The sequence below is a fragment of the Mus caroli genome, unplaced genomic scaffold, assembly GCF_978045245.1.
Source record: "Mus caroli unplaced genomic scaffold, Mus_caroli_1 scaffold_14, whole genome shotgun sequence".
NCBI lineage: Eukaryota > Metazoa > Chordata > Mammalia > Rodentia > Muridae > Mus > Mus caroli.
Genome location: NW_028227269.1, coordinates 106,832,983 through 106,848,870, shown reverse-complemented (window position 1 = coordinate 106,848,870; position 15,888 = coordinate 106,832,983). Strand labels below are relative to the sequence as shown.

Sequence of the window (15,888 nt, the reverse complement as noted above, 5' to 3'; positions counted from 1 at the left end):
GTAGTAGGCCTTGGGAGAGTCGCGGCGTTCCACGTGTGCACTCGCCACTGTGTCCTCTTGACACAGGCAAGGACGATGAGGTTGAGCAGGAAAGTCGCATCCAAATACCGTGAGGGGTCCCAGGATTGAAGCAGATCGAGCGCCGCCCTTCGGACCGTGGGGTTGGGAGCTTCTGGGCTCCAGTGTGCAGTGTGCCCACCGCACTGCCCCTTCCCCGCGCCGCGCGGGCGGGCCCGAGAAGCACAGTCTTTGTCTACTGAGCCCGGAGGCACCCCCGCCCGCCGCGCCCGAGGCCACACCCTCCAGGCGCGCCCAGCCAATGAGACTTGGCGGCGGCACCCGGAGCGCGGGGTGTGTCCGTGCCTCGCTTACCGATTGGTTGCGCTCTGCCCCCTACGGGGGCTGAGGCCGACGGGGCGGTGCGAGCGGTGGGAGGTGAGGCCCCGCAAGCTGGACGCCAGGGGAGTGCTTTGCTAGAAGTCGCCACCCAGTCGCCTCCCCGACCCGGCTGCGCGCCCAGAGGCCAGATAGCAGGAGTCGCGACGGCCAGCCGCGGGCCGGGCCCGAGGAGTAGTAAGACACAGCCGGCTCGCCGGGCCGGGCCATGGCGCTCGACTTCCTGGCTGGATGCGCCGGAGGTAAGGAAATGACCAGCATGCCAGGCAGGCGTTCTGGCTGGTACGCGGCGACAGGTGTCTTCTTGACCCTTCCGTGCGCACTGAGTGCAAGGTCTGAGGATCCTGGCAGCACCGCGGCTGGCTTGGCCGGAGGCAGGGACAGAACAGGAGGATGCGGGCGCGCAGCCTACTGATCCTTCCCTTCCCGCAGCTGTCTGAGCGAGGCTGGTGACACCGCGCGACCTCCTAGAAGGCTGGCCCGACCCCAGGCGCCCAGCACTTCCCATGCGTTGCTTTAAGCTGCTGGAGGGCTCAGGAGAGGAGGAGGCGGTCCACCGGGTGGCCAAATAAGTGGTGAGCGCTCGAAGCTGAGAGCAGGCCAGGTCTGCCCATGACACTACCGTGCGGACCTGTTGAACGTTTAATGCCTTTCCTTTTACCTAGGGGATTAGTTTATTTAGTAAGTATTGAATAGAGCCTGGTTTAGCCACTGGGATTCCAGGTGAATCGACTGAGGTGGTAGTGGTCTGGCTGGTTATGTTCAGCTCTGAGGCCCAGAACTGGCTCCTCACCCACCTGTCCTGCTGTCTTCATCCTTCATAGCCCTACCCGGAAAGGTCTCTCCTGGAACAGTGATAGGCTGGAGTTGGCCTTACGTGCTTAATCCGTGCTTGCTTCTTCCTGGATGGAGAACATTGCTGGTCTGGCAGAATGCCTTCCCTGAGCAGTGACGTACCCTCTAGGTGCTTGAGAACCACCAGACTGTCACCAAGTCTTTCTTCTGGTAGCTGTGGGAAGGCCACAGAGATTTCCACAAGCTGGTGGAGAATTAGAGACCCAGAAAGAGCCCCATGCTAGCCCCAGCTGTAACAGGGCAGGTGAGGGCATCTTCAATGGCCAGGACTCCTGCCGTGGCCAAGCCCCCCTTGTACTGCAGTTTCCCCAGGGCCAGAGTTACCTCCATTTGTAGCCTGGGGTATACAGTTGATCTGGGGAGCATATATTCTTCACCCTGAGGCCAGGCCTGCATAGAGACTCTGAGTATCCGCACTGTCCCACAAGCCCATGGGCACTTGCTCAAGTAGGCCCTCCCTGCCTGGGATACCCATCTGTCTTCAACCAGCCTGTCTCAGGGTGGTCATGTGCCCTGTCTCCAGCCTGGTCTGCATTCTCACCCAGGGTGTGTAGAGAGTGCCCAACTACATGAAGTCATGCAGGGTGGGTCTGAGGTTTCAGCTGAATGGAGGTGGAGGTCACCAACAGAGTAAGATTCATCGAGTAAGGAAAGAAATGGGGCGTGGAGTGGGAAACACACACTCAGCCTCTCTGATCCGGTAGGGCAGCTGCGGGGCAGACAACGGTCTGCTTGTGCCCCAGGCTTGCCTTCCAGGTTCCCAGCTCTGCTCAGTGCATGCTGTCAGACAGGCTCCAAGACACGTGGGGATTGGGCCTTCTAATGTACCGGCCTGGTTCCTTCTGGCTTTGGTCCTTTCTCTCTGAAGGACAGGATGATGGTGGGGCCTCTTTCCAGAGGAAGAACGCACCGTGGGTGTGCCTGCATGGCCCAGGACACATCCTATCCTGCTTTTAAACTCTCTAAAAGAAATGGCAAACACCCTGACTTGACTGGTTTCTGGTAGAAAGCTGTCTGGTAGCAGGACGGGAATACCTGTGTTCTCTCCCTGTTGTGAGGGAATCAGTCTCAAATGTCGAGGCCACAATAGCCCCTTGGTTCTGGATAGGGCATGGGTCAATGTGACAGAAATGCCAGGTCACCAGGTGGTGTCTATGAGGAGAGGACAGACCTGTCACCTCTCTCAGACCTGTGCTGCCAGCTCCTCTTCCTGTCCTCGGATAATCATGGTATGTGAACTGCCCTGTCTATGGTCAGTGGCTTTGGAGTTGGGAGATGGGTTCCTTTCTGTTGGTGTGACCAATCTCAGAGGTGGGTGAGGCAGGGCTACCTGGTTCTCAAAGAGACTGTAGGTCAAAAGGACATGGGTAGGAAGTGGGAATGCCAGCCCAGGCCTGCCAGCTTTGAAACCCCTTGGGGCTTCCCAACAGAAGGGGTGGGTAAGAGGCTTCATGGTCTCTGCAGTGTTTTGGAAGTGGCAGACTGTTGTTGCTGGCACCTGCTCACAGCTGCTCACAGCTGGGCTCTGCCCTCAGTGGGAAAGGAGGAAGGCTAACAGGGCAAACCCAGATGCCCAGCATACCAGCCAAGGCGCTCGGCTTTCTAGTGCCCTAAGAGACCAGATTCGCCTGTGAAAAGTTGTTCCAGAAATAGGATTTGCAAACAACAAAAAAGTGCTAAGCAGGGGCTAGGCCACTCTGTGGTGTGAGGAGCCCAGCAACCACTAACCAGGAAGTTAAAAACAGGTGAAAACTGGTGGCTCTCCAAGGGAGAATCAAGGTCCCACTGCCAGAAATGGGTAAAGTTGGAAGGATGTAAGGGACCCAGGAGAAAGCAAGCCTGCTGGAGACCATGGCTAGGGCGAACAGATAACAGTGGAAATTTCCCCAGCTCAGAACAGGGCATGAATCTGCAGCTCGGAGGCTGGTGGAGTGCCAAGCAGGGTTGCTTTAAAGACACAGGCACACCCTTGGCACCCTCTGGTGACATTTCTAAAGTCCGCACATAAAATCTCAGAGGCGTCCTGAGAGAACAGTAAGGACAGGGTTAGCAGTAGGCTTCTTACCTGCAGCATTGGATACAGCCCAGCAGACTCGAAGCCGAGACAAGCCATGGGAAAGAGGCAGTGACAACCTGTGGTGGGCGACGGGCCAGGGGTTGCAAACCTTTTTGCCTATGTAAAGACGGGAGTGTTACTAGAAAGTGTTTTACTGAATTAAAAGTGCAGAACAGAGAATGGGCAGAGTGAATGGAGGTCGGAGACGGTCACACGCCATGACGAAGGGCTCATCTCTGTGAGTTTGAAGCTAGCCCAGTCTATACAGGGAGATCCAGGCTAGCCAGTGTGACCTAGTGAGACCCCATCTCAAAAAGAGAGAAATTAAAAGTACAGATGCACAGAGCAGGATGGACATCACAGAAGGATGCAAGGCACAAGTTTGTAGCCGATGTTACCCTAGTGCCCTGGCAGGATCTGTGGCCAGCCCTCACAAGACCAAGGTGGTGAGTAGGCAGGAAGCAGCCCCAGGGCACAGCTGGAGCTCTGGTTTCATCACCTCCTGGCCAGGCTCCAGGGATGTCCTGCTGTGGGCTCCTCTGTCCTGCCTCGCTCGCTCGCTCGCTCGCTCGTTTGTAGAATGAGTTAGTAGTTCTCTGGAGCGGAAATGTTAGGATAGGTATGAACCAACAACAGTGAGTTTGTAATGGTAATGCTCATTGCCCAACATCAACTGTTGCAGTTAGACATGAAGTACTAGCAACAGAAGGGGACTGCTTTCTTTCTGTATTGTTGCTGGAACCTAGGACCTCAAGCACTGTGAGCAAGCACCCCACCTCGGCCTGCAGGCCAGCCCCAGAGAGGCTCTTTGGCAGATATTCCCAAGAAACATAGCTGACTTCTGTTTCTTCTTTTGTGAAATGGGGTCATTGGGCTGTAGGGGGTAGGGTGGGGGTGAAGGGGAGTCTCCAATGTTCACTACCCATATGGCACTCTGAGGAATGTTCTTAAGCTTCCAGGAGGGGTGAACCTTGCTCTTGAGGGTGGGGTCTCTGGCAGGCCCTTAAATGATAAACAGAGGATGACTCAGGGTAGTGCAGCCCTTGGGAGGTTGCAGCCAGCAGGCAGTGGGTCCTCATGCCATGCTGAAGATGGGGGGGGGGGGAGGGAGTTGGGAGGAGGAGGGGGAAGGGTGGAGAGGGAGGGAGAGACAGAGACACACAGAGACAGAGGGAGGGGAGGGAAAGACAGATGGAGGGGAAGAGGGAGAGAGAGAGACAGAGATAGAGGGGGAGAGAGAGACAGAGACACTGAGAGAGACAGACACCAAGATAGACAGAGAGGGTGTGTGTGTGTGTGTGTGTGTGTGTGTGTGTGTGTGTGTGTTAAGTGCCTTTCAGGTGAACAGAGGCCAAAATTGATGAGTCCCTTTGAGCATGCCCAGAAGATAACTAACAGAAAGAAGATTCAAATCCCAGAGACTCCTCTAACTCCAACATGTCCAAGAACCTCTTTCTTGTATCAGGCACTGGACTAGAGCTGTACAGTTAGTTCCCTAGGGGACACATCACCTCGAGAGCTACAGAGGAAGAGAAAGGACAAATGCTTTGAGTTTATCAGCTTGTTGGCTGACTCTTGTTACCAGAGGGGACATTACAGGAATCCCTAGGATGGGCCCAGGGTCCCCTCAGGGTCTCCTTCCCTTGGCCATAGAAGGGCAGCTTCCCTTGTCAGAACCTCATGACCCCAGGATTCTGCGGCACTTGGTCACAGGTACCTTTCTCTTCCAGGTGTGGCAGGTGTGATTGTGGGACACCCTTTTGACACAGTCAAGGTGAGTCTCTTGTGGTGGCACAGACGTTGGGGACAGGCCTGCAGGGTTTCTGCCCCAGGAACACAGTAAAAGTCACCCCCAGGCTTTGAATGCAGGCAGGGCCACTACTGGCCACTGAATGGGCTGCCTTCCCTTCCCTCCTGGAACTGCATCTTCCCAGGGGCTGAGCTGCATGCTCAGTCCACAGCCAAGCATTTGTTTGTGTCACTGGCTGGCAGAGACTAAGGTAGTGATGAGCAGGTTTTCTTCTTTTCAGTCAGAGGAAGTTCACCCCTTTCTGATGTGTAGTTTCCCAAGCATCTTCATTGAATGATTATATTATTTTATGTGTTTTGCCTGCATTGTCTGTGTGTCATGTGTATGCCTGGTGGAACTGGAATTATAGGTGGCTGTGAACCACCATGTGGATTCTGGGAATTGAGCCCTGAGCTTCTAGAAGATCACCCACTGCTGTTAACTGCCGAGCCTTCAATAACCCCACCCCTGGCATATTCCTGAAAGAAAGCTAAGAGTTGAGAAAACGCAGAAATGTAAGGCATAGAACCCTACTGGGCAAGGGGTAGTAGCATCCCTGGAATTCCAGCCCTGGGGAGAACTGAGAATTTGAGGTCAGCTTGTGTTAGGAAAGCCTGCCCCAACAGCTGGATGTGGTAGCCGACACTCAGGTAGAAGCCTTGGGAGGCTAAGGCTGGAGGATTCAAGGTTGAGGGCAGCTTGAGATGTTCAAACAAGACCACATTACAAACCCCTGACATAAAGCTGAGGGGATTTCTCTTGCAGTCATTATGGATGGGTGCCTGTCATGACTATTTTGAGTGCTGGCATGTACCCATGAGGCAGTGTCACCCAAAGGTACCAAAGAACACCACTTTCAAATGGCCAGGGCAGGTACTCTGGCAGTACTCCTTCTGAGTCACACCTCAATTAACTGGGGCTCCAGGCTCTTAGGATCCCTAGACAGAGGTAAAGGAGACAGACCCACAACCTTGGGCGGAAAACCCCTGTGCAAATGTCTCCTGTGGCTGGAGCTGTAAATGCCCAAGTTATTCCCCTGCCATTTTCCTGGAGTCCAGGTGGCCTGTGACTGGCAGGGCCCTAGACCAGATCTGTACTTGGTAGACACTAGGCCGGCTCCTTCTCCACATCTCAAGCTGGGTTGAAGTTCACTTCCTGGTTCATCCTTTTTTTTTTTTTTTTTTTCTTCAGTGAACCAGGGATTTGTTGGCAAAGAAAGGCGCTCAATTATCCAGAGCTGGGATTTCTTCCAGTGTGGGTGTAAAGGCCTGGCCTTGTGCACTGGCTTTGACCTTACAAAGCTCTGTCCTTGGTCCAGACCTCCTCTGCTGTTGCTTCAGTACCTGACCTGGGGCCAGACAGCTGTGAGCAGACAGCTGTGAGCAGACAGCTGTGAGCAGACAGCTGTGAGCAGACAGCTGTGAGCAGACAGCTGTGAGCAGACAGCTGTGAGCAGACAGCTGTGAGCAGACAGCTGTGAGCAGACAGCTGTGAGCAGACAGCTGTGAGCAGACAGACAGCTGTGAGCAGACAGCTGTGAGCAGACAGACAGCTGTGAGCAGACAGCTGTGAATTGAGGGGTAGATGAGTTACTAAAGGCTTGTTGTCCTTCACATGCCAGGGTAATCTGAGCCCAGTTCATGGGTTAATGCAGACTCTGGACGTTAGCATTTTGTCTAAACTCCACCCTCACAGTTACCTGGCAACAGCCAGATAGGCCTGACCCACTATGAAGGGGGCTGCTTCCCCCTCCTCCTTCACGTGTTCATGGCCAGCCTCTACTTCTCTACTTTTTTTTTTCTCTCTCTCTCTGTCTTTCTCTGAGTCTACTACCCTCTTAACTCCCCTCCCCATGCCCTGAATGAACTCTATTCTATACTATACCATCGTGTGACCGTCCCTCGGGAGGAAGGGATGCCTTGGCATGAGACACCCTTCCCCCATACCCGACTACACACCCCCATCAAACATATTCTATTTCTCTTTACCTTTTTATAAACACATCACTGGACAGCACAGACCTGTCACCCACAGCAGGCATCCCTGGGAGAAGACTGCAGACTATACTCTCTTAGCAAGCGGTGGCCCATGAATCCCCTTCATTAGTTTACAAGAATGAAGACCTGGTCAACCTGTCCACTGAGCAATCCACCATGTCCACACTGTCTGGATGCCCTCTCCACATCTCCCCCCTCCCCCTCCCACCATGTCTACGTTGTCTGGACACTGCATCGCCCCGCCCACCGTGAGCTTGCTCCCATCCACACGGCAGTGTGCTTATATCTTGTGATCAAATGTCTCAAACACCTCCCACAGCTGTGTCCAGCCAATAGGAGGCTTGGATTTACCTCCTCGTCCGGGCATGGCGGAAGATGCTGGGTTAGTTGGAACTGAACCCTGAAGCAGGCCTCTTGGGCGAGAAAGCACGTTTGTCCTGGAAACTGAAAGTTAACTCCTCTGAGTTGCTGAGCCCACCACCATCCCTTTGCAGCTATTCAGTCACCGGAGTCACCCCTGGGAAGTGTTCTTTCTGAAAATCAATTTGCATGCCCACACTCCCCCACATCCAACTATGGTTGGGCCATTGGTATTGTGTTCAAGCAAACTAACTATAAAAGGCGGTTGGTTGGTTGGTTGGTTGGTTGGTTGGTTGGTTGGTTGGTTGGTTTTTAATGTGTATGGGTGTTTTGCCTGTCTATCTTTATGTATGTGTACTGTGTGCATGTCTGATGCCCATGGAGGCCAGAAGAGGGCACTGTATCCCCTGGAACTGGAGTTACAGGAGATTCGAGCCACAGAGTGGGAGCTGGGGCTTGAACCCGGGTCCTCTGCAAGAACAGTCAGTGCTCTTAATCACCCAGCTACCCCTCCAGCCCCTTGTTTAATTTTGTGGTGGGAATCAAACCCAGGGCTTTGCACATGCTAGGTAAACCCTCTATCACAGAGCTACAACCCCAGTCCACGCCCGACCCTTCCCGAATCTTGCTAGCTCTTGAGAACGTGATGTGACCGAGTTTTCCCCACAGCAGTAACATGGATTTGGAGCCTGGGAAACACCCCTCTCCTCAGGCCACCATAAAGGCCAGTGTATCAAGAGCAGATAAGCTCTCAGGCAACAAAGAGTGCTTTGACGTGGAAGAGGTCCTGGGCCACTGGGCCTGGCAGTGTCCCCAAGTCCTGGAGTTATTGCCATGGATCCCTAGGGAGGCTGTCAGCTGTGTGTCACTGCTCATGATTCAGGGCCATGGTTGTCAAAGAGCTACCAGCAAGAACCAAGCAGGGGCAGAATGGAGGCTCAGTATCCCACCCTGATGGAGGTTACTGGTGGGCCACCAGGCTGGGATCCCCGTATGGGATGACAAGAGTCACCTGAGCAAGGGTTGGTCCCAAGAGCTGGCCTGGTGGCAGTGCAAAGGAGAGACCTGTCCTCCGCTTGTTAGAGATCTTGGGGATTCCCAGCCCATCTGCAGCTGGCTGTCCTTGTGGCTGTTAGCTCTCAGACACCCAACCCAGCCCCACCCTGGAATCCCAGATCATAGAAAGCTACTTGGCTGCCAGCCTTGTGCACTGCAGGCCAGGGGAATTGCTTCTGTGGCTCTGCCTGATCCTGCTCCCTGGCCTTGCCCTGCAGGTGCGGCTGCAAGTCCAGAGCACAGAGAAGCCTCAGTACCGAGGGACGCTGCACTGCTTCCAGTCCATCATCAAGCAGGAGAGTGTGAGTGCCGGGGCAGGTGGGGCAATTAGAGGGCTGAGGAGCAAGCCCGGAGGTGCTAGAGGCTCAGAAAAGGCTATCAGGGCATCCCTAAGGGGACACGGCTGTGTGAGGTTCCAAGGAGAAAGGCTGGGCTACACAAAGCAGGGTGGTACCCCTCATCTCTGATGGCATTTCTGTCTCTACAGGTGCTGGGCCTGTATAAAGGCCTGGGCTCACCACTAATGGGACTCACCTTCATCAATGCACTGGTGTTTGGGGTGCAAGGCAACACCCTCCGGGCCCTAGGCCAAGACTCACCTCTCAATCAGTTCCTGGCCGGCGCAGCAGCAGGCGCCATTCAGTGTGTCATCTGCTGCCCTATGGAACTGGCCAAGACGAGGCTGCAGCTCCAGGCCGTGGGTCCTGCCCGTACCTACAAGGGCTCCCTGGACTGCCTGGTGCAGATTTACCGGCACGAGGGCCTGCGCGGCATCAACCGAGGCATGGTGTCCACACTTCTGCGCGAGACGCCAAGCTTTGGCGTCTACTTCCTCACCTATGATGTAATGACCCGCGCCATGGGCTGCGAGCCAGGTGACCGCCTGCTGGTGCCCAAGCTGCTGCTGGCGGGTGGCACGTCGGGGATCACATCCTGGCTCTCCACCTATCCCATGGACGTGGTTAAGTCACGACTGCAAGCCGACGGGCTGCAAGGAACCCCTCGCTACCGCGGCATCGTCGACTGCATGCGGCAGAGCTACCAGGCCGAGGGCTGGCAAGTCTTCACGCGAGGGCTTGCCTCCACGCTGCTCCGTGCCTTCCCGGTCAATGCTGCCACCTTTGCCACAGTCACTGTGGTGCTTACATATACCCGGGGCGAGGAGGCTCAGGTAGACAGTGAGGCAGCTCTGGGCACCTCTCCCACTCCTGCTGGGTCTGCCCTGGCCCAGCCTTCCAGTCTGTGATGCTGTCTGTCCCACCAACTTTCCCAGGGCCACTTTGTTGGAACTTGACACAGAGGATATGGCTCCTCAGCCAGTCTTCCTCATTGGCCTGTGATGACAGCCGTCTGTACCCCACTGACCCCCTATTTCTTAGCCGTAAAATGGGGACTCCTCCTCATACATGGTACGTTCAGGAAGATCAAGCGTCACTAAGTCTGCACTTTGCAGACAGAACTGCCAGTCAGAATCTTCCAAGCCCAGCACTCCCAGGGGTTTCCCCTGAGCCAACTCTTACAGGCTGGCCAAGGACCCAGCCATTCTTCAAATCCTCCATCAACTGAGTCCCAGGAAAAAATCTTGGTCACTTGTTACAGTGAGGGACAGTGGGTGGCATGCAACACTCCCTCTCCGTGTTGCAGAGTCACTCTGCCTCCGTGCCTACCTAGCTTCTCCACTGCTGCCCTTGGAATGCGGAGCAGGGTTGGGACTCTGGCACTAAGCCCACTGAGGATCACGCCAGTGTAGGGTCTGGGTGGGAACAGACAGGCCACCGGCCTCAATGTCTCCACAGGAAAATGGTGTAACAACTGTCACAAGACAGAGTCTTCTCACCTCTGAGCCTCAGGCTACCTGTCTGTAAGATGGGCACCTGGGTCAGCTGATGTCTGACTCACTTACTGCCAGCCAGGATTCACAAGGGTAGGTAGGCAGAGGGCCCAGAGAACGCAGTGTGGGATCCATCCATTTCCCAGGAAATGTGGTCTTTCTGGGCACTGTCAGTGCGTGTGCCCGTGAAAGCAGAGGTCTTGGCACCAGCACAGAGCTGCCAGTTTGGACCTGCCTGGGCAGGGAGACTGAACTCTGGCTGGCTGTACTGTCCTCTAAAGGAATAAAGTCTTGTTCTCTAAGCGTGTGAAGCTCCTCTGTGCATGGTGCAAGGGACTTCGTTTCCTTCCTAACCCTGGATTCAGTGGCCATGGCCTGTGTACTTGAAAGCTGGCCCACATGCCGTGGAGCGGTCAAGGATACATCTAAGCCTTCCTGGTCCACACGGTGGGTGAATGGACAGAGGCAGGAGTGTTACTTAAGATCACAAACAGGCCCTTTAGCAAGTATTGGCTGTCATTCCAGAAACTGGAGGCCTGTGGTGGGGGAGCCCTGGAGAAGGAAAGGTGTGGGTGGGACTATCCACCAACTTGGGCATCTAATGTGTTCCCAGCTGTGCATCAGGTAGGGCTTCCTGGAAGAGGCCTCCTTAGCCTGCCACATGGAGTCTCTGCCTCCCATAGACACCTGTGCTGTACCTGGAAGCTCTTCCCAGGCTGAGGCCCAAAGGCTCCTTAGACGAGGGAAGGGCAGGGACTGGAAGTACCCATGTGCCCCAGCTCCATGCCACAGCACCTCTTAGAACCTAACTACAGTATGTAGAATCACACTGGCTCAGCTTCTAGGGACAGAAGGCCAGAGAGGAGTGTCTGGTTGACCCTGAACCCCTATCTTTGCCTTTTTCTTCCCTTTCTTGTACAGGAAAACAACTGCTAACTCCCAGGGCAGAGGGTACAGAAGAGGAGGCCTTCCCTGGCTCCTCAGCCTGGTGGCTGCGTTTCTCAAGGGCAATCTGGATAGGGCCTGGACCACAAGGCATCCAGTGTTCCCATCATCCTCCAGAAAGGTCCTAATGTGACCAAGCAAGACAGGAGTGGGTCAGCTGCCCTCCTCCAGTGCCAGGGCTACAATACACAGTCAAGCCCATCGCTTGAGGAGTGACTGACAGGGGCTGCTCGAGGCTGCCTCGTGGCTTCCTCCAAACTGGTAACCCCAGTAGTAGCTCGAAACAGTAGAAGCTGGTAACCCCATAGAGCATAGCCCCCACTGCGGCCGTGAGACAGATGGGCTTCCCAATAAATCTGAGTTTAGAAGGAGTAGTGGTGGTTAGGAAATTTATCCCTATTTTTTTTTTTTTTTTGGTTTTTCGAGACAGGGTTTCTCTGTATAGCCCTGGCTGTCCTGGAACTCACTCTGTAGACCAGGCTGGCCTCGAACTCAGAAATCCGCCTGTCTCTGCCTCCCGAGTGCTGGGATTAAAGGCGTTCGCCACCAACGCCCGGTATCCCTAATTTTTGTAGTGTGCTGAGTGTGCACACATGTGCCCTGGCAGCTGGATTAAGAAGACGACTTGTGGGAGTTCTCTCCTTCCGCCATCTGAGTTCCAAGGACTGAACTCAGATCATCACCCTTGGCAGAAAGCACGCCTACCTGCTGATCTACCTCGCAAGCCCAAACTCGTCTTACATTTCATTTGCTCCTTGACTTGAACATGATCTCTCACTAAGTACTGATTTATTTCTTATGCTTGAGACTCGGTCTTGCTAGGTAGCACAGGCTGGCCTCAAATGGATATGGGTGTGTCACCATACCCAGCTTATGAGGGGTGGGAGGTGGTGTGCAAAGAACCCAGACTGAAGGTGTGAAGGGAAGTCCCCGAAGTCCCTGGGTCTCTGATTTAAGGTCATCCTCTAGTTCTAGACCATCTGCAATCTCAGGGCACGTCCTGTCTCCACCCACAGAATGGCTGCACCCCATCAAGTGTGGCAGAAACAACTAAATGTCTCATTTTGTTTGCTTTTGGTACTAGGGGTTGAAGCGAGGATCTTAACGTATGCAGGCACTCTCCCATTAGGCTACATCCTCAGCCCTCCTGCATTTTCATTTGGAACTCTGTATTGCAGGCAGGCCTTGAACTTGAGATCCTCCTGATTCAGGGATGCTGGGGTGAACGGCTAGTACCACCAAGTCCGACGGATGTTCTGTTCTTTCCCTTTGTACAGGTCCCTCGGGCTGTGGCTAAGGCTCTTTCCTCAATTCCCAAATTCCCCAGAGCCCTGAAACACACTGTTCCCTGACTTCCCAGTTAGGGAGGTGACTGACAGCCCGTGATGTTCCTTGTGGGATTAGAGCGAGAAAGGGTGGGAGGATGGGAGTCTGGGTCCTGTGAGGGCTGGAGTCAAACAGACAGCTGTAGGGAATGAGCACCTGCAGGCCTGGTCTGGCCTGGAGTTACTTCGAGTTAGAAATGTCACGGCCTGGACCTCAGTTACTCAGTTTTAAGTGTAAATGCCAAGAAAGAATGAGTCCACATCCTGTTTACATGAGTAAACACCATCTGCCAGCACACCAGGAGGCACAAATCGATCATTTATTTGTGCCAATAAAAAATGATCCCTGTGAATATATCAAGTCACATCAGAAACTCTGAACATGGGAACTTATCAATCATACTGGATGGATCCACCTCACCTAGGCCTATACAATGAGTACTGGGCCAGTGAGATGGCTCAGCAAGGAAAGGTGCTTGCTGCCAAACCTATGAACCCGAGTTCAATCTCTGGGACCCGTATACATGGAAGAAGAGAATCAACTCCTTTGACTTTTCCTGACCTCTACATTCTCACCACCACCACCACCACCACCCACCCACCCACCCACCCACCCACCCACCCACACCAACAATTATTTTTTAATGTAAAAAGGAGTTCTGCAAGACTTATAAGGCAGGCATGTTGAGCACCACCTGGTCACTCACTGTCACTCATGTCCAGGAAAACTGCCACAGTAAGCTGATGTAATGCCCGAGTGCCCTGATCCCGCTGGAGCGCAGGTTCCTTTAACTGTTACCCTCAATCCACTTGAACACGCTGGTCTCAAACAGCCCACCTAAGCACTTGTGGCTATGACTCACCGGGTTCAGCCTCACTGAAACGGGAACCCTCTTTAACCCTTTCTTGGCTGTTCTACCATTACGTATAGTTGTGTGAAGTGTAAAGTGTGATCTGAGTTAATAATAATAAAGACTAATTAAGAGAATATGTGGCTGGAGAGATGGGTCGAGTTAAAGAGTACCTTTTGCTCTTGCAGAGGACCTGGGTTCGAATTCTACCATCCGTACCTCCAGCTTCAGGAGATCTGACACCCTCTTCTGACTTCAAGATACAGGCAAAACACTCATACGTCTAAAATAAGTTCTTTTTAAAAAAGACTGAAACTAAACCAAAGGATCGGTTGCCATTGTTTGGCTACCAAGCATAGTTGAGATTTACTTGACGGAATATCAAGTTCTGGGCTGAGAGATGGCTCAGTGGTTAAGAGCACTGACTGCTCTTCCAAAGGTCCTGAGTTCAAATCCCAGCAACCACATGGTGGCTCACAACCATCCGTAATGAGATCTGGTGCATCTGAAGACAGCTACAGTGTACTTAGATATAATAATAAATAAATCTTTAAAAAATATATATGAAGTTCTTTTCTGTTTGCAACACAGTCTCATGTAGCCCAGGCTAGCTTGGAACTCACTATAGGTTGTCTTTGAAGTGATCTTTCTTGTAGATGCCTGACTGGAATTAGAGGTGTGTGCCATCACACCCAACTAGTAATTTACTGCCAGTTAATAACTTCTGACACAGGAAGACACGAATGTGACCATCCCCTGGTGCTTCTACCGGGGCTAATCCTGGCTGTTGGGCTTTCCTGCTGTCCTGCGAAGAGTGGCTGGGTGCAGTGAAGACTGCGGCTCTGGCAAGCCTTCCTGGAAAACCAGATTATGGCATCAACCTTGGAGGCTGCTGAGATGTTGTCCTAGGCCCAGCTGCTGGCCCTGTAGTGCAGAACTCACTAGCGTAAGAGACCCGTGGAAGGCTTGCTTACATGGTACAAGAGGATCAGGAGTGCTTTTCATTTCATGAGAACCTAGCCACTGCGGGTCAAAGCACAGGGCAGGATGATGCTCTCTGCTCTCTAGTCCTTTTGTCTCCCAAATCAGTCAGTCCTCCATGAGGTTTGGGCAGTAGCCTTACCCTTTGTAGCCCTTTAATGGATAGATAGGGCCATGGAAGGAACATGGGTTTCCGGGTCCTGCCACATCATTAGCTTCCTTTCTTTGACTGCACCGAAAACTTCCAGGGCTTTGTTTTAATAGGAAGCACTTTCCTGCCCTGGAGCATCTCATCCCTGGATGCTGAGAATGTCCTGGAGCCTTCCAGGCCTCTAGGCACCCCAAGTCTCAGCCCCAGTCCTGACCTTCTCCATTGTGAGCTAGGCCCACCAGTCTGGTCTATAAAGCACAGACCAGTTCCCATCACTTTCCAGGATAAAACCCAATGGCTGCCAGATGATGAGAGACTAGTCCCAGATCTGCCTCACAGCCTGTGATGGGTGCATTTGGCAGCATATAACAAAGAGGCTAAGGAAGGGGAGACAAGGAGATGACAGTCAGCCTTCTCACAGGGTCACTGAGGCCAGCTGCACGAGCCCCCCCCCCCCCCCCTCCCATACACACCTTGTTCTGTGTAGCCCTGGAACTTGCCCTGTAGACCAGGCTGGCCTGGGATTCACTGAGGCCAGCTGCACAACCCCCCCTCCCCCATACACACCTTGTTCTGTGTAGCCCTGGAACTTGCCCTGTAGACCAGGCTGGCCTGGGATTCACTGAGGCCAGCTGCACGCCCCTCTCCCCCCATACACACCTTGTTCTGTGTAGCCCTGGAACTTGCCCTGTAGACCAGGCTGGCCTGGGATTCGGATTCCAGAGATTCACCTGCCTCAGCCTCCCAAAGTGCTGTGATCAAAGTCCTGCGCCTCCACACATGGCTAACCGTGCACTTTCATAGCTCAACATTTAATGCTTATGTTCCCTTCTACTAGGTGAAGCACAAGTGCCATTAATGTAGGACCTTAAAGAGGGCTGGAGAGATGGCTCAGTGGTTAAGAGCACTGTTTGCTCTTCCAGAGGTCCTGAGCTCAACTCCCAGCAACACAATAATCTATGACTGGGATCTGATGGTCTCTTCTGGCATGCCAGTATACATACATACAGAGCACTCATATACATAAAATAAACCTTAAAACACCAACCAACCAACCAAAAAACCCAGGGTCTGACATGTAAACACAGAACAGAGCAAGAACCTGGGAACTCCAGCAAGGCAAGCTGGGATACAGTGGTTCATTCCTCTGAAGGTTGGGGCGTGCAGAGCAGTTTACTCTTCTGGCTCAGAAAGGTCCAGGGGTGGCAAAGCCCACACACTCTATTTGCAAAGGGCAGTCAGGGCTGAACCTCCTGAAGGGAGGTTAGAAGAGATAGCCCAGGCCAAGGGACCAG

General features: G+C 53.5%; 1 protein-coding gene across 1 annotated transcript; it reads left to right on the top strand.

Annotated features, from left to right (window-relative positions):
- Positions 1–410: 410 nt before the first annotated feature.
- On the top strand, positions 411–10,642 carry Slc25a29 (solute carrier family 25 member 29). Its single transcript, XM_021179262.2, has 4 exons — positions 411–638; positions 5,038–5,081; positions 8,728–8,811; positions 8,997–10,642. The coding sequence occupies exons 1-4, from the start codon at positions 605–607 to the stop codon at positions 9,753–9,755; spliced, it is 921 nt and encodes a 306-aa protein (XP_021034921.1). The 5' UTR covers positions 411–604; the 3' UTR covers positions 9,756–10,642.
- Positions 10,643–15,888: the final 5,246 nt, after the last annotated feature.